General features: G+C 49.0%; 1 protein-coding gene across 1 annotated transcript; it reads right to left on the reverse strand.

Moving 5' to 3' along the window:
• Positions 1–429: 429 nt before the first annotated feature.
• Positions 430–22,774, reverse strand: LOC310703403 (glutathione S-transferase-like). Its single transcript, XM_083495769.1, has 7 exons — positions 22,628–22,774; positions 12,424–12,530; positions 11,053–11,104; positions 10,407–10,539; positions 9,347–9,488; positions 8,736–8,867; positions 430–742 (listed from the first exon to the last, which is right to left on the reverse strand). Exons 2-7 carry the CDS (start codon positions 12,508–12,510, stop codon positions 623–625), a joined length of 666 nt encoding a protein of 221 aa, XP_083351895.1. The 5' UTR covers positions 12,511–12,530; positions 22,628–22,774; the 3' UTR covers positions 430–622.
• Positions 22,775–23,356: the final 582 nt, after the last annotated feature.

A 23,356-nucleotide genomic window follows, 5' to 3' on the forward strand; every position in this document is an offset into this window, starting at 1 on the left:
ATTATTGCCCCAAATGGGGGATTGTTACAAGAATTTTAAGGTCTCAATCATAGAATAAATATTCATAAATGCACACTTAGCCCAATATATAAACCAATGTTACGTCTTAAACTATCAGATTAAGAAGTATGGTAAAGGACCTAAGATCTATCTACAACCTTTGTAGATCTTGCAGCAGTGTTTGGTAGGATAAATCATGAAAAGTTGTGGTTAAAACTTTGGAACTAAAACACAGTGTCAGTTATTTACACTTATTAGGATATTATACTTTGAAATGTGTGTGAGAGTGAGAGTAGGTGTAAACTGTTGGTGGTCAGCTCCAATTCCAACAACAACAACAACAAGTATGACAAGGCTGCTTAGGAGCTCCCCTGCTGTTTAAGATTAATGTAAATGACGTCATACTGGAACTAAAACAACCAGAATACAAAAGTTGTAGAATGCTTTATTTCATTTTGGTGTAGTGCAGCACAGTATTATCACTACTTCCTATTGTTCTGTTAGTTATTTGGGTTCCTACTGTAGCTTTGTGGATTTACACTGTGCCATTGTGGTCCCATTTCAGTTTTTGCCCATTGCCTGTGAATACAATAGTGCATCATCTGTGATCCTCAGCCATGATTCAGGCAAAAATTTTCATTGCCTTTTCAATAGCCTTTTCATCTGCTGGTGGTCTTCTTTGACTACCAGGCTGCAGATATTTCTTCACTGTCAGGATGTTGCTTATTCTCTCTTTAAAGGCCTAAGAGAGAGAGAGAGAGAGTGAGCAAAATATTTTAGTAGAGAAAAGGAGAAATGGTGGTATCCCCAAATAATCATTTGCCGCTGTCAGGGGTTCAGAGACAGAGGCACAGGTGAGGGAGGAGACGGAGAGCGACGAGGAAGAATCCCAGGACAGTGAGGAAGAGGATGACAATGACTTGAGATCTTCCATGAGTCTCTCAAGTGAATCGGAGGATTCTCAGGAGGGGGCGCCCCTAGTCAGGACAAGGGGGGTCACAGGGGGGACCTGCCAGGAGCAGGGAAGCAGCAGGGAAACCCCGAGCGGGAGTGGGAGATCGGGGCCGGCTTCCCAGCAGGAACGAAGGGAAGAGAGGGGAGTTCCCAGTGTGACACACGGAGCGGAGCAGGAAAGAGACAGGGGAAGGAGATCGGGGCAGGACGTCCTGCCGGAAGAGGCGGAGAGTAGTACAGGGAGTAGTGTAAGTGTCAAAAGGAAGGTCAGGGGTAGCGAACGCGCGCCAAGTTCAAATGTGGAGGCGCGCGTAAATGGAGAAAGCCCGGAGGAGGAGCCTAGCCCCAAAGCACGAAGGAGGGGGGAACAGGCATCTGAGGAATCCGCTTCAGGAGAGAGCAGGAGGGAAGGAACCCAGGGGGGCAGAAAGACCCTGCGGAAAAGGAAAGACAGGAAGAGGTGGTCTAGCACAAGCCTCTTAAGTTGGTGTAGAGGCGGGACCGACTCAGAGGGGACTTCAAATGTCTGACGTTAGAGATGCGGGGCTGCGCGCCTCGGTTGTGGAACCAATAATGAACTGCAATAAACATCCTTGTATATATGAAGAGCTTGGCGTTGGTCTTTTGTGAGCTGAGACCTGAGGCAGCCCCTGACAGTAAGTCCCCTCACAAACTACGCAAATTTTTTTTTTGCAAAGCTCACGAAGTTTGGCAGCCATGAGTATGGAGCAGCAGATAGCTGAGCTACGCAACGCAGTCTCCCGGCTTACCACTTTGGTAGTGGTCTCCCAGAAGAAGGGGGAAGAGGCGGAAAAGCGGTGCCAAGATCTGCAAGCCAGGTGGGATCATGCATGCCAAGTGGGGTTCCCGGGGACCAAAGCTGCTGGAGTAGCACTGGGCAGAAGAGGGGGCAACTTGGTAGCCCACTTCGATGGGAACCTGCAGCAATACCCCAGTTTTAAAGCAGACGTAGAATATGCGTTGCATTTGCTTCGCAACGACTTTAAAGATGAGGAGGAGAAGGTGGGTTTCATTGTGTCCCACTTGCATGGGGAAGCGAGGGCTTGGCTGCGCAATCTGTGGCGCGAGGATTGCCCTGCTCGAAGGGACTCTGATGAATTTATCAAATGCATGGACGCTTGCTTTCAGTCTAGCGTGGATGTGGATGTGGCACGCCAGCAGATCCATGGTTTAAGGCAAGGCAAGGCTTCAGTACGTCAGTACCATGCTCGCTTTTTCGCCTTGCTGAATGTGCTGCGATGGGAGAAAGATTCTTTGGCTGTCAGAGACTTATTTTGGGAGGGGCTCTCTGGCCCTGTGAAGGACGAACTGGCTAGGGGGGACAGACCTAAAACCCTGGCAGACGTGGTGCAGCGAGCGCTTGCCATTGGAGTGCGCCAGGAAGAACGCCCTTGGCGCAATGAGGGGGGTAGCCAGCTTCACGCACCGTCTAGAGTGCCTCCTTTGTTTCCCAGAGATCCAGGACGTCCGCGTCTCTCCCCTCAGCTGCAGCCAGGGGAGGAGCCTATGGAACTGGGGAGTGCAAAGGCTCAGTCAGTGGCCGGAGCCCCAGCGTCCGGAACAGTCAAGAAGAAGCCTCCTAGAGGGAACAGGAAGTGTTACATCTGTGACAGTGCAACGCACATGGCGAAAGAGTGTCCCCAGAGGCTCCGGCAGCACACTGCAGCCTTGGCAACAGTAACTGCAGCAGCACAGCATGAAGAGCAGTTTTAGGGAAACGACAATGCCTGGCTGGAATCAGCAATGTTGGGGCACAGCCAGGCGAGTCAGTAGAGCAGTCCCCAGCGCTTTTGCAGCCTACAGACCCCCTGCCACCCAAACCTGTAGTGCAGCTCACTGCAACCCTCCAGCTACCTAATGGACGCACCCTGGAGGTCCCCATCACAATTGACAGTGGGAGCAACGCAGACTTCGTGGGGGTGCAGTTCGTCAAGCAGCATCGCATAGAGCTTCTGCCAGCCACGCTGCCATTGAACGTCGTCACAGTGGATGGCAGGAAGCTGCTGGGGGGGCAAGTGGTACAACAGACGCCGCCCATGGTGATGCAGATTGGCAATCACCGAGAAGTCATCAGTTTCAACGTCACCCGCCTGTCAGACACGCCTATAGTGTTAGGCATGAGTTGGCTGGATAGGCACAGCCCGACCATGGCGTGGTACCAGTGGCAGCTCACCTTCGGCTCGTCCTATTGCGCGCAGCATTGCATCCAGACCGGTCAGGAGGAGGAGGGCCAAGAGGAGGGGCAGCAGCTACGTCTCAGCATGGCGCAAGCAGTACCCCTCAAGTACAAGGGGTTTTTGGAGGTTTTCTGCGAAAAGGAGGCTGACCAGTTGCCACCTCACCGGCCCTACGATTGCGCTATTGACCTCTTGCCAGGGACAACGCTGCCGCCTGTGAAGCTGTATTCCATGTCCGAGGAGGAGCTGCAGGAGCTCAGGGAGTTCATAGATCACAACCTGCAGCGGGGATTCATCCGAGAATCGAAGGCTGTAGGGGGCAGTCCTGTGTTTTTTGTGAAGAAGAAGGACACGCCCCAAAAGAGGCTGATCGTAGACTTCAGATTCATAAACTCTAAGACAAAGCCCGCGGCCTTTCCCATGCCCAAGATTGACGACCTGCTCGCGACGGTGCGGAAAGGGAAGATCTTCACCAAGTTGGATCTCCGCGGAGCTTACAATCTCATACGCGTGCGAGAGGGTGATGAGTGGAAGACGGCCATGTTCACGCCGTTGGGCACCTACGAATACAGAGTTATGCCGTTTGGTCTCCAAAATGGCTCCCACTTTTTCCAAGCTTTTATGCATCACGTGCTAGCGGGACTCCTCTACAAGAAGTGCGTATGTTTCCTCGACGACATTCTGATCTTCTCAGAATCGCCGGAGGCTCACGAGAGCGACGTGAAAGAGGTCCTGCAGAGGCTACGGGAGCACAGGCTCTACGCTAAGCTGGAGAAGTGCCAATTCGACGTGACGGAGGTGGATTTTCTGGGCTATAGGCTGTCCGACAGGGGACTAGCCATGGACAGCGCCAAGGTCCGCGCAGTGTTGGACTGGAAGAGCCCGCGAAATCGGAAAGAGTTCCAGAGGTTCGTCGGCTTCGCCAACTTTTACCGCAAGTTCATCAGGGGTTTCGCCAAGGAGACGGCAGCTATCACGGACACTCTCAGCTCCAAGAAGAAGAAGTTCACCTGGACGGACCAAGCGGAGCAGTCCTTCAGGAGACTTAAGAGTCTCTTCGCGTCCGAAGAACAGCTGCTACACGTGAATCCTGGCAGGCCCATGAGGGTTGAGACTGACGCATCTGACAGAGCGGTGGGGGCCGTCCTCTTACAGGAAGACCCGCAGGGAAACTGGAGGCCCTGTGCTTTCTACTCCCGGAAGCTCAGCAAGTCGGAGCAGAACTACACCATTTGGGACAGGGAGTTGCTGGCCATCCACGCAGCTTTCAAGGCGTGGAGGCACTTTCTCATTGGAGCCAAGCACACCGTGCAGGTCCGCACGGACCACAAGAACCTAGAGTACTGGCGCACGGCGAAGCTACAGAGCCAGAGGCACATACGCTGGGCGGAGTTCTTTGCGGATTTCGATTTCAGGATAGAGTACATCCCAGGCGACAACAATGTCATAGCAGATGCGCTCTCCAGGAAACCGCAGTATCTCGAGGCAGCGGCACCGGTGGCAGCCAAGCACATTTTTGCACCGCAGGCGTGGGCGTGCGCTTCAGCCGCCGTGGACCTGGAGGCGGTGCGTCGCGCATTGCAGGCGGATCCGTTCGCACAGTCCAAGATGGAAGAGGTGCGGAGGGGCACAGCGAAGGACGACGAGTTCCAGATACGCGACGGCCTGCTGACCCGTAAAGGTGCTCTCTACGTTCCGGGAGACGATCTCCGCGCGAAGGTTCTGCAGCAGTTGCACGACGCACCCAGCGCTGGCCACTTCGGCAAGGAAAAGACGACGGAATTAGTGGCCAGAGACTTTTGGTGGCCCCAGATGCGAGGGGAGGTCGCGGAGTACGTCGCCAGGTGTGACACGTGCCAAAGGTCCAAGCCAGTGCACCAGAAGCCAGCGGGACTGCTGGAACCGCTGGAAACGCCACTGCAACCGTGGGAGAGGGTGGCGCTGGACTTTGTCACTGATCTGCCCAGTTCGCGAGGCAAGACGGCGGTGCTTGTGGTTGTAGACCTGTTCACCAAGATGGCGCATTTCATTCCTTGCGCGAAGGTGGCGACAGCGGAGCAGACAGCCAAACTGTTCATCGACCACGTGTTCAAGGTGCATGGGTTGCCACGGTCCATTCTGTCCGACAGGGGGCGCCAGTTTGTGTCCAGCTTCTGGCAGAAGCTCCTAGGGATTCTGCACGTCAAAATCAACCTGTCGTCGGCGAGACATCCGCAGACCAACGGCCAAGCAGAGAGGGTCAACGCGATCATGCAGCAGTACCTGAGATGTTACGCCAATCAGCGACCCGCGGCTTGGGTGGATTACCTGCCGATGGCTGAGTTTGCCTACAACAACACGAAGCACGCGTCGACGGGGGTGACGCCGTTCTTCGCTAACAATGGAAGGCATCCCAGAACCTTCCCGGGGCTCGTAACGACGGGGGGGGGGGGCGCCACAGGAAGCCGACCATTTCGCAGCAGAATTGCAAGAGGTGCACGACGAGCTACGGAGACATTTAGAGCTAGCTAAACAAGCCTATAAGGTGCAGGCGGACAAACACAGGAGGGAGGGGGAAGACATCCAGGTGGGAGACTGGGTATGGTTAGCGGCCCAAGCGGTGCCGGCCAAGTCGTTAGCTAAAAAGAAGCTAGGACACAGGCAACTAGGGCCGTACCAAGTTGAGGCCAGGATCAATCCCGTAGCGTTTCGATTGGCCCTCCCCGAGGGTTCCAGAATGCACCCGGTCTTTCATAGGTCGGTGCTCACCCCCTACAAGGCCCCACACAGATTTCAGGAGTCAGGGACGGCACCAGAACCAAGCAGGGAGTCGCCCAAGAGGGGGAGGTCACCTAAGGACGAACCAGTCAACGAGGTCACAGAGATTCTGGACTCGAGATGGGGGGAAGAGGGAGTAGAATATTTTCTCGCCAGGGAGGGCGCCCCGGCCAGCACCAACAGTTGGGTGCCGGACTACGCTTTGGACGAACCCCTCCTCAAGGACGAGTTCCATGCCCTTTTCCCACACAGGCCCATGCCAGCACAGTTTTTCGACGATTGGCTTTTTACGCCCACACTTTCCGCCAGCACCTTCCGAGGGTTCTCCTCCGCAGAGGAGACGACGCCAGAGTCGAGCCCTCCAAGGGGATCGTGTTCGGGGGTGGACACCGACCCTTCTTACTGGTGGGACGACCAACCAGAAGAGGACTGGCGCATGAGGTGGCAGGTGGGTCCTTGGCAAGCAGACCCCACCCAGGCAACAGGGGGAGGGGAGGACGTGAACATGTTGGGAGAGGACAATGGGTTCGAGTACACAAACAATGAACTGGAAGCAGAGGAGATCGACGTCGACGACCTGTGTCCGGCAGCGACCTCCGCAACGACGGAGCCCCCAGAACCTGCGCCCGAGCAGCGGGAGGGGGGAAGGGGGGGCTTCGAGGGGGGGATGGATGTCAGGGGTTCAGAGACAGAGGCACAGGTGAGGGAGGAGACGGAGAGCGACGAGGAAGAATCCCAGGACAGTGAGGAAGAGGATGACAATGACTTGAGATCTTCCATGAGTCTCTCAAGTGAATCGGAGGATTCTTAGGAGGGGGCGCCCCTAGTCAGGACAAGGGGGGTCACAGGGGGGACCTGCCAGGAGCAGGGAAGCAGCAGGGAAACCCCGAGCGGGAGTGGGAGATCGGGGCCGGCTTCCCAGCAGGAACAAAGGGAAGAGAGGGGAGTTCCCAGTGTGACACACGGAGCGGAGCAGGAAAGAGACAGGGGAAGGAGATCGGGGCAGGACGTCCTGCCGGAAGAGGCGGAGAGTAGTACAGGGAGTAGCGTAAGTGTCAAAAGGAAGGTCAGGGGTAGCGAACGCGCGCCAAGTTCAAATGTGGAGGCGCGCGTAAATGGAGAAAGCCCGGAGGAGGAGCCTAGCCCCAAAGCACGAAGGAGGGGGGAACAGGCATCTGAGGAATCCGCTTCAGGAGAGAGCAGGAGGGAAGGAACCCAGGGGGGCAGAAAGACCCTGCGGAAAAGGAAAGACAGGAAGAGGTGGTCTAGCACAAGCCTCTTAAGTTGGTGTAGAGGCGGGACCGACTCAGAGGGGACTTCAAATGTCTGACGTTAGAGACGCGGGGCTGCGCGCCTCGGTTGTGGAACCAATAATGAACTGCAATAAACATCCTTGTATACAGTGGTGCCTCGCAAGACGAAATTAATTCGTTCCGCAAGTCTCTTCGTCTTGCGGTTTTTTCGTCTTGCGATGCACGGTTTCCCATAGGAATGCATTGAAAATCAATTAATGCGTTCCTAGGGAAACCGCCTTCAGACCAGGTCCGGGGACAGTCTGTCCCCGGACCTCTTCTGAAGGCTGGTGGGGGGGGACAAGGGCTTTTCTTCCCACCCCCAGCATTTAAAAAAACCCCGGGACAGCGGAGGACTTCTCCGCTGTCCGGGGCGATCTTAAAATGCTGGCGGGCGGCATTTTAAAATCGCTCCGGACAGAGGAGGACTTCTCCGCTGTCCGGGGCGATTTAAAAGCCCCTTGGAAGGCAGGCAGGGGGGACAAAGACTTTCGCCCCCTGCCCGCCTTCAGAAGGTGTTCCCGCCCCCCGCCCCACTTCAGAACAGCTTTCCGAAGTGGGGCGGCTGGGGCAGGCGTCCCCGCCCCCCCTCCCCACTTCGGAACAGCTTTCCGAAGTGGGGCGGCTGGGGCAGGCGTCCCCGCCCCCCCTCCCCACTTCGGAACAGCTTTCCGAAGTGGGGCGGCTGGGGCAGGTGTCCCCGCCCCCCCCTTCGGAACAGCGTTTTAAAATGCTGGGGGTCGGGAGCGAAGCGCTGCCGACCCCCAGCATTTTAAAATCTCCCCGGGACAGAGACTTCTCTGCTGTCCCTTGGAGATTTTTAAATGCTGGGGGTCGACAGCGAACGCTTCGCTCCCGCCCGCCAGCATTTTAAGATTGCCCGGGGCAGGCGGGGGGAAGGCAGGCGGGGGGGAGCAAAGACTTTTGCCCCCCGCCGGCCTTCAGAAGAGGTCCTCTTCTGAAGGCCGGCTGTGGGCGAAAGTCTTTGCTCCCGACCGCCAGCATTTCCCTATGGGCTTTCGTCTTGCGATGCAAGCCCATAGGGAAATTCGTCTTGCGAAGCGCCTCCAAAACAGAAAACCCTTTCGTCTTGCGGGTTTTCCGTCTTGCGAGGCATTCGTCTTGCAGGGTACCACTGTATATGAAGAGCTTGGCGTTGGTCTTTTGTGAGCTGAGACCTGAGGCAGCCCCTGACAGCCGCTTACGGTTACTATGATTTCATAGTCAATAATGAAACTACAAGTGATAAACTTTATATGTACTCAAACTTTATACGTACACTAAACCCAGTTATTTCAGGCATGCACCTTTGGAGAGGGAGGTCAATATTCCAGCTCCATTGCAGGTCTATAATCGTAGGTAGGTTACCTGTTTGTGTCTAAATTTAATTCACAGAAGGCTTATCCATGAATGTGGGCCTCCTGTGTGATTTAGACTTTGTGCAATAGAAATCCAGAGACAATGGTGTTTTAGATATGCAAAGAATAAAAGTGCCATACTAGAACTTTGCTTATGCTTCAGTAAGCATGCTTACCTTTAAAAGAGGGAATTTGGAGAGAATATCAGCCTTCAGCTCTTCTGCCATTAAAATGGTTTCAAGCAATTGAATATCTGCTCTGCTGAGCTGATTTCCTACCAGGTAATTTTGTCCATGATCTTTGAGGACCTATAGAGCAGGAAATGTTCGAAGAGTACTTCAGGTACATAAACAAAATGGAGACTCTATATCTGAACCACTTTTGAATATCATGCTCCCAGATTATATTGTATCAGGAGATCGAGAGTATTTGTATCAGTTCTGATTCATGTCTTCTAACAAACTGCTGGCTAAGAAAGAGAAGCTTGATCATTACATTCCCTCTTCCCAAACCACTGCTTGTTATGTTTCAATGCGGCAGGGCAGATTCTGAGATCAGAGTTCACATGGCAAACGAACACTGTGTGTGATTCCTGATCTTCTCTCACACAACTAATTTTTTGTTTTAATTTTTTTACTTTTAGCTCAGAAGCTTGGAAAATACAAGGAATAAGGAAATGATTTCTGATGAGCCAAGCAGTCCTATCAACATTACCAGCTGCCAACTCCAGCTGAGCATAGGTGACTTTGTTGTGTTAAAAGGTTTGTAAGTTTCCTTCGCCCCATACCTTTTCAAAGACTGGAAAGTATCTGGTGGTGGCTTTTTCAATAATGTTTGCAAACTCTTTCTCCTTGCTGTCAGCTGGCTTGAAGTGAATCATCTTTTTCAATTCATTCAGATCCATAGCACCTTCGCAATACATATCAATCCTATTTGAAAGAGAAAGTGTTTCCTTCTCTCATACTCAGGTAATAATAAGAAAAACAGTAGTGGTTGTATAAGATTATGGATTAAGAATAATATGGAAAGAAAGGAAATTAGTAATTTGAACAGGTTAATTTTATTAGAAAGTGGATATTGGAAAATTGCTAAAATGAGATTTAATGAAAATCAGTTAGGAAGGATTTGAGGAAGTCTCTCAATAATGGAATGTAATTTGGATCTTTATCTGTAAGAAGTTTTGAATGTATTTTTGTTTTTGTTTTTTGTATGTTTTGTTTTTTGTTATTTTGTGTTGTGTAAAATTTGGAAAATTTAATAAAAAAAATTGAAACAAGAAAAACAGTAGTGGTAGCAGCAGCAACAGCAATAGTACTAATTATGATAATGCAGAGCCAAAACCTTGTGGGGGAATTGGGCAGTAGTGTCACAGGCAAAAATGTGTGATGACCCAGCAGAAAAACAAGTACAAGGATCCTGTATGTTGGAGAAAGGGCATTTTCCCTGGAAAAAGCCTCTCCCTATGCAACAAAAGCCCCTATAATGTGCTTGCCAGTATAGTGATCTTCACCAGTTAGACCTTTTATAAAGAAAGCCTTATATCAAAAATCAATTTTATACATTCTCAAGAAAAAACACCCCAAAAACCAAACATTGGGAAGGGACAATGACCTCCCAATCTCCTATTGGGATTACATGAAAATTCATTGATTTCCAAGGAACCAGTCCACATGAACTTTGCTGGGACTGGGAGGTCAAATTACCTCATACTGGACCCTTTCTTGCCCAAGATGAAACATGCTGACTCATAACTCGTCAGTAGATCATATGACAGAACAGAGATGATCTTATATCATGTACAGCCAACCAAAGTATGCATTTAGTAACCAAACGTAGAGGAATGTTACAGTGCTCTCTGCTTCACGTCCTTCCCATAGAGATTATATTTGGCTGCAATGTAGTTGAGAATAGCTCGGGTCTGCACCATCTTCATCCCATCCATTTCCACCATGGGCACTTGCTGAAAGAGCAGGTCTCCACCTTGTGAAAGGAAGATGAAAAATCAGTCCATCCTCCCAGGTAATTACTATGGAAAGTAAATTTTCAGGAGCATCTCACAAGCCATGCTTTGATTTTGAGACTTTACTTTTACATTGTGCCTTTGCGATAATCATGTTTCCCTCTGCTTTCCCCTCAAAACCCTTTTGCAGAACATGTGTTAAATTAGTACAGCAATCAACCATTGGAAACTAGTTTTGTATGTTATTTAAGCTACTTCTGTTCTCCAGCTAAAAAATAAGCAAACCATTCTGCACAATGCAGAGTGGAGTGGTATGTGTTGTGGGTATCTGGATAAACTCTCTTTTCTTTCAAAGAAGAGGGGGAAAGGCAATATAACCAGATCACAACTGTGTATCACATGCATTCCTGCCTGAAAGTGTGCACAATGCAGAACTGGAGAAACAAGTCCACTTTGAAAACCCCTGCTATTAAGACTATAAGGCTTTACTGTACTAGAAGACAGTCCCACTGATATTCCGATAACATACTCACCATGCTTTAATTTTTCTAGATCTTCTTTGGTCTCAATGAATTGTTCTTCAAACTAAAAAATAAAAGAGGCAGAATATTACAAGGGTCTCATGAAATAATTTCAGGCTCCAAAAATGACACAGGGCCTTTCAAGTTTTCAAACTACTGGAGAAAATTTGATGAAAACTCCCCTTTCCCAGCCGAATTCCGGGCCAGCCCACCCAATAATCTTCTCTGTCTGGGACAGAACAACAAATGTTTCCCATGCACAAATCAAGTACTACAGGCTAGTCATATCATTTTAGCACTTGAAGCAGTAAATCCCACAATGACCGCTCCCCACATTAAATGGGGGTGCTCTTTGCGTGGTCATGTGAAGCCCCCTGGACCCTATGTGGCACCATTAGCACAGGCTTGGCTTGGCCTTCCCCAGGTGGGACACCTGGAGATCTCTGCCTACCTCAGCCAGTTGCTGAGGGACCACCTGCCCACACAGTAGGGGGAGGATCTTACCTGGGAATCATCAGTTGGCTCCAGAGCTTCTCCCACCCTCCCCACCCTCAGTTAAGACTTCTTTTGCAGGTTAACCTTTTCTCCACAGGTATGTGGGTGCTGCTGCGTCAAGGTTGCTGTTGAACGGCCGGAAAGGAATTCTCCTGCATTGGCAGGTTTGCCTTTCCCATAGCAAAACGTCACAACTTTGGTGGTATCAGGCCTTGGGTGGAATCCTTTAGTCTATCTTCCCTAAATGGGGGGGGGCGTTCAGCGGTGACGCCCCCCCTACTCTTTGCAGCGGCGATACCAGGGTTCCCCGTTAAAGGGGTTGTTTGAGGGGAGGCTTCGGCTGTACGCCTGGAGGTTGTCATTGCTTTCCTTGCGACGGCGGCATAACAGAGGCAGGCTCTCTCTGCTTGAAGATATGTTCTCCAGAGCCAGCCCATCCTCCCCCCCCCCATGGATAACCCTGATGTTCCCCAGATCCCCAGCGGGGGACTGGGAGGGATAAATGCCCACTGCCTGAGCCAAGGTCTACCCACATCTGAAACATAATAAAGTTGTGGCCAATTTTAATCCCATAGCACGTTGTCTTGAGTCGTTATTCCACACGGGGGCCGCCCAGGGTTTGGGTGACTCCGCCTGTCCACACAATCATATCTCCCCCTCCCTCCTTAGCAGCAAAAGTACAATCATAATGAATGAAGATAACTCATCAATTAGCTGCCCCTTCCAGGATAGATAAAATCCCCTGCCTGAAGCAGGCACCTCACTCACAAATGATAATGCTGGGCCCAAATTTGGAAACTGCCTGAAATATAAGAATGCTGGAAAAACAACAGTTCCCTTGATTCTTTTTGGGGGGTGGGGGAAAGGTGTTTTCTCAGAGAAACCAACCTCGACTCCTGCTGTAGCCAAGAGCCACCTTATGCTTTCCATTCGGCCCCTTCCATTGAAGTAGTAAAGCTTAGGTTTCCCAGCCATGTTCCTAAGTGTTTGCTTTCCTGTTATGATGAGAGACAGAGAGAGAGAGAGAGATTGAGAGGTCATGTTTGATAGGGAAACCACTGCAGAGCAGGACAACTGTTCAAAATGGTGCTCTCGTGATTGCTTACAGCAAGGAAGTATTTCATATTAAAGCCTTCTGGTTTATTTTTTAACAAATAAAGCAGGCATCTCACTCACAAATAACCCAGAGATGCATTTTAAATAAAAGCACACATTCTACTCATGTAAAAACACCAGGCAGGCCCCACAAAAACCCCAGAGATGCATTTTAAATAAAAGGACACATTCTACTCATGTAAAAACATGCTGATTCCCAGACCATCCATGGTCCGGATTTAGAAGGCAATTGGGCCGGATCCGGGCCCTGGGCCTTAGTTTGCCTACCCATGATCTATGACTATCACCCCCTCTTGGACAGCCATGGTCCATGTTCCCAGAGCCACAAAATTATAACTTCCCCCTCGTCCTCGCACCATTGCCATTGCCATCAGCTGCCTCTCATCTCCTCAGGCACATGGCTTTCCATGGCCAGCCGCCAGGGATGATGGGACTTTGTAGTGATGAATCACATCTGAAGCACCACCTCTTTGACTAGCTGGCTAAACCAGGTAAGGATAGCTGGTGGGTCTCAAACCCATGTGAGTTAGGCACCTCCCCTCTACGCAAGGACAGGCTCTGGCAGGTTGAGGGATGAGACCAACAGTGGGTCCAAGGGTCAAGAAGGCGGTTTCTGCACATGCTGTAGAGGGAAGTGAGGGGCAGGTGGGGCTCATCAATCTGGGAAGGTAACCCATCTAGGAGGAGGTAGCCTCTGACCCTAAACCTCCATTGCCTTGTGGGATATCTTAGGAAGAAGAAAAGGCTAAGGATTAAACCCTAAGCAAATCCAGACTGGAGTCCCTAAGACAGTTGGATGGCATCTACACCCTCCTCAACCCTGGAGAACCACACCCATTTTCTACATTCCTTTCAATAATATATGCATTTATATGCACATTTTACCTCACCATATGTGTTTTTGCACATTGTTTGGCTGGAGAACTGCAGTCAAATTTCAAGGGATAGCTATGTTTTTTGGAAAATGAAATTTAGTGAGTTACTATTTTAAAAATTGAAATATACTCAGAGTCGCAAAGTGATTTCATGCTCTTTATTCAGCTCATAGTGGTGAGGAGGAGTGGAAGTCCCCTCAAAGTATCTGCTTTATATACATTATTTACACAATGGGCTGCACGTGATTGGCTAATTCCGGACTTCTCCTGTAGGCCAATCAGGTTGTGGATTCACTTCTATCTGGAGCTGGATTGGGTGGCTCCCGCTGACCAATCATACTGCTGCATTGTTCTAGGACCAGTCAGACTGCTGCAATTTGGATCCTATTCAACTCAGTACATAACACCCCTCCCCTCTAAGTTCCAGTCCTGCCCGGGAGGTCACATTCATAGTCCTCAAGGTACGCCGGCGGCCTACGTGTGCGTTGCGGCCTGGGGTGTTCCCTGCTCCGGGGTTCAGATTCTGGCTCGTGTTCCAAGGATGCTGGCTGTGATGGGGCCGTTTGGTCTGGTGCAACCAGCTCGCTCAGTCGTGGTTCTGGTTCCGGTGTCCTTTCGGTCTCGCGTGTCCTCTCTGTATTTACTGATTCTGCCTCTCCTGCTGGCCCCTCCTGTTCTATGGGCCTCATTGCCCCACTGTTCCCTTGGGACTCCTCTGACCTTTCCTCCTCCTGGTTTTCTCCCGGGAATCGTCGCCGTATCTGGTCACAGTGGCAGCGCCAGCATTGCCTCCCATCTGTTAGCACCTCGTACGACACGGGGCCAGTGACCCTGGTGACTGTGGCGGGTACCCATGCTGGGCCTGCCCCAAAATTCTTTGCGTACACTGGGTCCTGGGCCATGAAGGTCTGGGGGTTCCTGCCTTCCCCCACCACTACCTCATCCTGAGCTCTATCGGGGTGAAGGTGGTCCAATCTGATTGCAAAGCACCCATTAGTAGTTCAGCAGGGCTCCGGCCAGTCGTTGGGCTGGGGGTGTTGTGCTGTGCTAGAAGGAATGTGGCAAGGCGGTACTCCCAATCCCCTTGCGTCATGCGGCGGAGGGTGTCCTTGGTGGTCCGCACCATGCGTTCTGCTTTGCCATTGGTGGCAGGGTGGAATGGCACTGAACGGATGTGGTGGATGGCGTTCTGTGCTGTGAAGATTTGGAATTCTCCTGACGTAAATGTGGTCCCGTTGTCTGAGACGAGAGTGTCAGGGAGCCCGTGGGTTGCAAACAGCCTGCGTAGTACCCGGGTGGCTGCGGACGTGGAAGTGGACTGTATCAGTGCGACTTCCAGCCATTTGGTGTAAGAGTCCACCACTATGAAGAATGTTTTCCCCTGAAAGGGGCCAGTGAAGTCCACATGCAGGTGTGACCATGGTGCTCGGGCGGACTCCCAGGACTGGACTGGGGCCCTTGGGGGATCTGGGTGGGATTCTTGGCAGGCCTGGCAGTGTTTGACCCAGGCCTCTATCTCTCCGTCGATCCCCGGCCACCACACATAACTCCTGGCAAGGGCCTTCATTCTCACTACCCCTGGGTGTGTCTCGTGTAGGGCTGTGAGGACCCTTTTGCAGAGGGGCTGGGGAACAACGACCCTGCTTCCCCATAACAGGCACCCTTTGTGGGCCGATAGTTCATGTTTGTGGGTTGTGTAGCCGGCGAATTCTGGCCTGGGGCTGCTGCTGGGCCATCCCCTCCACACCCAGTCCAGGACCCGGGAGATGACCCTATCTTTCTTGGAATTGTGTGCAACCTCTTGTGCCTGATTAGGACGGTCGGGAAGCAGCTCCAGGCTCATAAGCTCTTGTGCAGGTGCTGGATCAGGGCCTGTTTCCAGTAGTGGTAGCCTGCTGAGGGCGTCCGCATGGCCCATCGCCTTCCCAGGGCGTTGAATCAGTGCATACTGGTAGCTGGCAAGGAAAATTGACCACCTGAGGACACGAGGAGACAGTACTTGGGGGGTCTGCTTTTTGGGGGTAAACAAGCCAAGCAGCGGCTTGTGGTCAGTCATCATGGTAAAGGGCCGCCCGTACAAGAAATCATGGAATTTTTTTACTCCCTTCACGATTGCCAGACCCTCCTTGTCGATTTACGAGTAGTTCCGCTCGGTTGCGTTGAGTGTCTGGGAAAAGTATGCCACCGGTACCTCTCTTCCATCCGGGAGTTGGTGTCCCAGGACAGCGCCAATGCCATAGGGCGAGGCATCGCATGCTAGCACCACCGGCAGCCTCTCGTCGAAGTGTGCCAAGACCGAGTTTGAGACAAGCAAGTTCTTGACTGCCTGGAATGCGGCCTCCTGGCGCTGGCCCCACACCCAAGGGGCCCACTTGTCCAGGAGTCTGTGTAGGGGCTTCACTACCACTGCCTTGTGGGGAAGGAAGGAATGGTAAAAGTTCAATAGTCCCAAGAAGGCCTGAAGTTCAGTCTTGCTCTTGGGCGCTGGGGCATCACAAATGGCCCGTACCTTGTCCCCAGTCAGGTGGACCCCTTCTGCGTCCACCATAAATCCCAGAAAGTCCACCTAAGGCACTCCTAGTAGACATTTTTCCCGCTTCACCTTGAGACCCGCCGTCTGGAAACGGTGCAGAACGGTGCAGAGGCGGTCCTCAAACTCCTCTGGTGTGGGCCCAGCAATCAACACATCATCGAAGAAGGGGGTGACGCCAGGAATCCCTTTAAGGAGAGAGTCCATTAGATTCTGGAATATGCCTGGTGTCACGCTGACACCGAATTGCAGCCGCTTTACCCTGAACGCTCCTCTGTGCGTCACAATCGTCTGTGCCTCTGCTGTGGCCTCATCTACTGGCAGCTGTTGATATGCTTGGGCCAAGTCCAGCTTGCCAAATTTTTTTGACCCAGCCAAGGTGGCAAGGACATGGCTGACCACTGGCACTGGGTATGCGTGGGTCGTGAGGGCCTTGTTTATGGTACATTTGTAGTCTGCGCAGATGCAGACCGAACCATTAGGCTTGACGGGTGTGACGATTGGGGTTTCCCAGGGGGCATTAGGCACCGGCTCCAGCACTCCTTGCTCCACGAGCCGGTCGAATTCCTCGTCTATACGGGGTTTCAGGGCGAACGGGACCTGGCGGGCCTTGAGCCTGACAGGTCGTACTGCGGGGTCAAGCTGTAGAGCAATGGGGGGGGCGTATACTGTCCCAAATTCCCATCGAAAACCCCCAGAAATTCCTTGCATATGGCGTCCACGTCCACTTGTAAGCTAGTGTTTCACCCCGGTGACGGCTAGCCCCAGTGGTCCAAACCATGCCAATCCCAGTAAGCTAATATAGGGGCCCTTGACCACAAGCAAGTCCAGTTGCCACGTCCGCCCTCGATATTGCACCCTGAAGGTCCCCACCCCCATTGTGGGGACCTTATGTTTCTGGAAGTCCCGGAGGGTGAATGGGGCCGGCCTGAGTTTGGGACCCCCACTAGGACACCGTTTCCTTAAGGTCCTTGCCGAGATTATGGATAGAGTTGAACCCGTGTCAAGCTCCATGCGGCATGGGGCCCCCTCTATCTGTACCTCTACATAAATTTTATCTACGTTGGGGTGGGGCAACTGGTATACCTGTCGAGTTGCCTTGGTGCGTTGGGACCTAGGGCTCTTGGATTGATCATCTGATGCCTGGTGTCGGGTGGGCAGAGCCCAACACACCAGGGCGATGTGTCCCGATTTTCTGCACTGCCTGCACTCTGCGTTGCGGAAATGGCAGGTCCTCCTCTTGTGACTTTCCCCGCATCTTGCACAGTTCCCTCCTTCTCGTCGAGGCAGCTGTGGTCTGTGTGCTGCTTGAGTGCGCTGCTGTACTCGGTGCACCTCCTCCCTGTCAGATCCTGAGTCATCGGTGAGGTCTTCGTGGTGGACCCTCGGTTGGGACGGCAGGCTTGGTCGTGGCTCTTGCGTCGACCTCTCGGCAGCTTCTGTTGCCAGGGCCTCCTCCAGGGCGACCTGGAACGTTAGGTCCTTCTTAACATAGAGGCGTCGTTGCAGCTTCTCATCCTTCAGGCCACCGACGAGGCAGTCACAAAGCATGTTCTCCAACTCTGAGAAGTTGCAGAACCAGGCGGCTTGGTGGAGAAAGGTCACAAACCCAGTTATGGTTTCCCCAGGGGCTTGCCGCTTTGTGTAGAAGGCATTTTGACGAGCTACCACTGAGGGCTGAGGCGAAAAGTGCCCCTTCAGCTGTTCCATTATTGTTTTGTATGGAACAGTAGCGACGTCTTCAGGTGCAAGGAGAGCCCGGGCAATTTCACTTCTTTTTTTTTTTTTTTTATAAAATTTTTATTGGTTTTACAACACTTTTAAGAAAAACAAACAAACACTAAAAATGACAAACATACACGTATAATTTCAAACATATTTTCATAAACCTCTTTTCTTGGACTTCCCCATACCCCCCCTCTCTGCATCCCAATGTCCATAATTCAACTAGCAACTCCCAATTGTTACTTTCCAATCTTTATCATCTTAGTCCTCTTTTATAGTCTAGCCTTATATCCCTGTACCCTTTTGCTTCTGAAAACCACAACATTTTAGCATTCATTAAGTTTATAGTAGTCCTTAAGATAGCTTTTAAATTTTTCCCAGTCCTCTTCCACCGTCTCTTTTCGTTGGTCACGGATTCTGCCTGTCATCTCGGCCAGTGTCATATAGTCCATCACTTTCATCTGCCATTCTTCCACAGTGGGTAAATCTTGTGTCTTCCAATACTTTGCGATGAGTATTCTTGCTGCTGTTGTGGCATACATAAAAAAAATTCTATCTTTCTTTGTCACCAATTGGCCGACAATGCCCAATAGAAAGGCCTCTGGTTTTTTAGGAAAGGTACATTTAAGTACCTTTTTCATTTCATTATAGATCATTTCCCAGAAGGCCTTAATCTTCGGGCATGTCCACCAAAGGTGATAAAAGGTACCTTCAGTCTCTTTACACTTCCAACATTTATTATCGGGCAAATGATAGATTTTTGCCAGCTTGACTGGGGTCATGTACCACCTGTATACCATTTTCATAATGTTTTCCTTTAAGGCATTACATGCCGTAAATTTAATACCGGTGTTCCATAACCATTCCCAGTCAGCTGACATAATGTTATGTCCAACATCCTGTGCCCACTTAATCATAGCCGATTTAACTGTTTCATCCTGTGTGTTCCATTTCAACAGCAAGTTGTACATTCTAGATAAATTCTTAGTATTGGGTTCTAACAATTCGGTTTCTAATTTTGATTTTTCCACCTGGAAACCAATTTTCCTATCCTGTTTAAAAAATTCCATTATTTGACGATATTGGAACCAATTTTCTACTTTATGCTTCAATTTCTCCTGACTTTGTAGTTTGAACTTATCTCCATCCTGTTCTAAAATTTCCCAATACTTCGGCCATCCGACCTCCATATTGAGCTTCTTCACTGCTTTAGCCTCCACTGGTGACACCCATCTAGGGGTTTTATTTTCCAATAGATCTTTATATCTTATCCAAACATTAAACAATGCTTTTCTAACAATGTGATTTTTAAAGGCACTGTTAACTTTATCATACCAAAGATATGCATGCCAACCAAAAGCATTGTTAAAACCTTCCAGATCCAAGATGTCCGTGTTCTCGAGGAGCATCCATTCTTTCAGCCAGCAAAAAGCTGCTGCCTCATAGTACAATTTTAGGTCCGGCAGGGCAAAACCCCCTCTTTCTTTAGCATCTGTCAATATCTTAAATTTAATTCGGGGCTTTTTGCCCTGCCAGACAAATTTCGAAATGTCTTTGTGCCACCTCTTAAAACATTCCATCTTGTCAAGAATCTGCAAGGTCTGAAACAAAAATAACATTCTAGGCAATACATTCATTTTAATTACTGCAATTCGGCCTAACATTGACAATTTCAAATTTGACCATATTTCTAGATCTTTTTTAATTTCTGACCAACATTTTTCATAGTTGTCCTTATACAAATTCACATTCTTAGATGTTAGGTAAACCCCTAGATATTTCACCTTCTTTACCACAGTCAACCCTGTTTCCTCTTGAAATTTCTCCTTTTCCATATCTGTTAAGTTTTTCCCTAAAACTTTAGTTTTTTGCTTGTTCAACTTAAATCCAGCTACCTGGCCAAACTGTTGTATTATTTCTAAAACCTTTTTTGTACTAGTGTTTGGCTCTTGCAAAGTCAATACTAGGTCATCTGCAAACGCTCTTAACTTATAATGTTTAGCTCCGACCTGCACACCTTTGACCTGCTGGTCATTTCTTATCATGTTCAGCAACACCTCCAGAACTGAAATAAAAAGTAATGGGGAAATCGGGCACCCCTGTCGTGTTCCTTTTTCTATCTTAAGTTCCTCAGTCACAACATTATTTACAATCAGTTTAGCTTTTTGTTCAGAATATATTGCAGCCATACCATTCTCAAAACCCTGGCCTACCCCCATCCCATGAAGATTCTTCCTCATAAAACTCCAAGAAATATTATCAAAGGCTTTCTCCGCATCCACAAAAATCAATACTGCTTTAGTGTTTATATTCACCTCTAGCTTTTCCAGAATGTCTATTACATTCCTTACATTGTCTGCCAGGTGTCTTTTAGGGAGAAAACCTGCTTGGTCCTTATGAATCTTCTCCATCAAGACTCTTTTAAATCTTTTTGCCAAAATGTCTGCAAAAATTTTGTAATCCACATTAAGGAGTGATATTGGGCGGTAGTTCTTGAGTTGGGTCTTTTCAGTCTCTGACTTTGGTATGAGTGAAATATATGCCTCTTTCCACGATTCAGGTGCCCTTTTTCCCTCAAGGATCTCATTACAAACTTCTCTTAATGGTTGAGTCAACCATTCCTTCAGCGATTTGTAGTATCTGGAAGTCAGTCCATCTGGTCCCGGAGATTTGCCCAGTTGCATATTCTGAATGGCAGCCTCTATCTCTTGTTCTGAGATTCTCTGGTTCAAGTCCATCTTACTTTGATGAGAGATGTTTTGTAATCCATATTTTCCAAGGAATTTGTCTATATCTTCTTCATTTTGCGGGCCTTGAGTGTAGAGTTTTTTGAAATAACTTAAAAAGCAATTTCTAATTTCATTAGGTTTAGATATATTCTTTCCATCCACCTCTAGGCTTGTAACTGTATTTAGTTTCTGCCTTTTCTTCAGTTGCCATGCCAAAAGTTTGCCACATTTATTTGCTGATTCAAAAGTCTTTTGCTTCATTTGCTTTATCTTCCATTCAATCTCTTGGTTCATCAATTCCATATATTGTGTTTGATATAACTTGATCTCTCTTAAAATGTCCTGAGATTTTGGTTTTGTTCTTAATTTTCTCTCTCCTTCCTTTATCATTTCCAAAATCTTCTCTTTTTTCTCATTTTGTTTTTTCCTCTTTATTGAATTTTGTTGAATAAAAAATCCTCTCATAACCGCTTTACTTGCGTCCCAGATCACTCTTTTCTCCACGTCGGTCCTCAAATTTATTTCAAAATAGTCTTTTAGGGTCTTTTGGGCCTTCGTGAGAATCTCCTTATCTCGAAAGAGGGTGTCATTCATTCTCCATCTAAATTGACCAGTTATTGTGAGTTTCATCTCCATCTTCACGGCGTTATGGTCGGAGCAAGTTTTTGGGCAGATTTCCACTTTCTTGATCTTTGGGGCCATTCCACTAGTAACCCAGATTTGATCGATTCTGGTCCAGGTCATCATTGCTTGGGAGAAGAAAGTTCCCTCTCTCTCCAGAGGGTTCCTTGTTCTCCATATGTCTATCAAGTCCATATTTTCTGTCATTTCGAAAAAAGTCTTAGGGAGTCTCCCTTCCTTGCTAACTGTTAGTCTTTGTGCCTTGTCCATGTTGGTGGAGACCACGCCATTCATGTCTCCCATGATTATCATATTGTAATCCAGATAGTCAGTGAGGGTTTCATGGAGTCTCTTAAAGAAGTCAGATTTGCCTTCATTTGGTGCATAAATTCCAACCACTAGAAATCTTTCTCCTTGTAATTGTATCTCCACTGCCAGATATCTCCCTTGTTCATCCTTGAATATCATTTTTGGAGCCCATTTCTCCTTCACATATATTACGACTCCTCTCTTCTTAACTTTGTCTGATGAAATAAATTCTTGTCCTAGCCTTTTATTTATAAGTAATCTCCTGTGGGCTCTGGTTATGTGAGTTTCTTGTAGGCATATCAAGTCCAGTTGTTCTCTATTCAATATATGAAATACTTGTCTTCTCTTCAAAGGCCCATTGAGCCCATTACAATTCCAACTAAGGAATTGCAGAGCCATCTTGCTATTTTTCTGAGGCTCCTCCAACAGCTCCAAGTTGTTGCTCTTCTTCTGATGGTGGTGGTTTTTGTCCAATCGAGAGATTCAGAATATCCAGTGCTCTCCTCTGTTCTGCAAGTACGTCCACAGTCCCCTTCTGTAGGTCCTCCTGGTATCTTGCCAGAAATTTGTCTTTATCTTGAATTGTCCTTATTTTCACCTTCTTTGCCTTGTAGTCAAATAACAGTCCTTGTGGGAATTCCCACCTGAAGCGGATAGAATTTTTCTTTAGCAAAAATTTCACTTCTATCTGGAGCTGAATTGGGTGGCTCCTGCTGACCAATCATACTGCTGCATTATTCTAGGACCAATCATACTGCTGCATTCTGAATCCTATTGTTCTAGGACCAATCAGACTGCTGCATTTTGGATCCTATTGTTCTAGGACCAATCAGACTGCTGCAGTTTGGATCCTATTCAACTCAGTACATAACAAAAATGAATCTAATTTCTCTCCCATTCTTACCCAACATTTCTTTTTCCTCTGAGGTGCAACAAAGACCAACCCCATTTTATTTTTAGAACTCTGCTCCTTCCTTTGGTCTGTCCAAAGGGAAATGTCTCTGTTCTGAGGATTACAGTATCCCCCCTCCCCAACCCACAAACCTTTAGTACTCTGCGGGTAAGAAGAAGAAAACCTTTGGGCAGAGGTGAGGTCTTTGGAAATTGTCCCTGCACTACTCCTCTGTCCAGGGTGTTGCTCTTGAGCAATGACTCTCCAAAGCAATCATCTACCTTAGAATACTAACCTGCTGCAAGTCCTGAACAAGTGGAAGTTCTTCTCAAGCAGAGTGAGCCCCGTACTTGTGTGGCTCAGGGTTATAAAAGCTCAGAAGCTCCACCTTCTGAGAGGAGAGAACAGCTTATCTGTAGCAGGAACTCCCTATTGCAAATAAAAAAAAAACACTTACTCTGCCTTTCGTGAGACTTTTCACCTACAACAAATCAATCACTCAAAGTTAATTCACAATGCGAAAGGTTGTCTCACGCTTGCGTAACATGATGCAACTCGGTTTATTGTATATCTGTACAGCTGCACTGAGGGCAAACATTCCTGGTCTTAGTACTGTATATTCAACTGAAACCTTTGTATAACTGGGCTGGAGGCCACTGCCGTCTCTGGTTGCAGCTGCTAGCCACATAATACAGAAAAAGGTCAACTACACAGGGCTTCCCTGTTGGTCCCACCCACCTTTTGACGGGGGTTGGGGCGACTAGATCACAACCATTAAAGGTATGCAAAACTGGATTTCTACAGGCAATCCAGAAATTATTATTGATTTGTTATGTAAGATACCTGATCCGGATGATCAAGTGAAAACCACATATTTGTTGTCTGGCTTTGACAAATTTGTGACAGTTGCAGTTGCTGCCATAAAACTGAGAAGAACGTTCCTTGAGGATAGCATGGTAGACTGGTAAAGAACTGCTGCTATGGCTGGTCAGTCTAATTGCTGTAGAAGGCTATGAAAACAGGT

Source organism: Podarcis liolepis (assembly GCF_965112155.1).
Source record: "Podarcis liolepis genome assembly, chromosome: 3".
Lineage (NCBI taxonomy): Eukaryota > Metazoa > Chordata > Lepidosauria > Squamata > Lacertidae > Podarcis > Podarcis liolepis.

Bases quoted from the DNA above. Each gene is read 5' to 3' on its own strand.
- LOC310703403 (XM_083495769.1), bottom strand. From the start codon at position 12,510: ATGGCTGGGAAACCTAAGCTTTACTACTTCAATGGAAGGGGCCGAATG. The intron at 11,105-12,423 runs GTTGGTTTCTCT...TTTATTTTTTAG, and splicing joins TGGCTACAGCAGGAGTCGAG to TTTGAAGAACAATTCATTGA. The intron at 10,540-11,052 runs GTGAGTATGTTA...TCCTTTCACAAG, and splicing joins TCTAGAAAAATTAAAGCATG to GTGGAGACCTGCTCTTTCAG.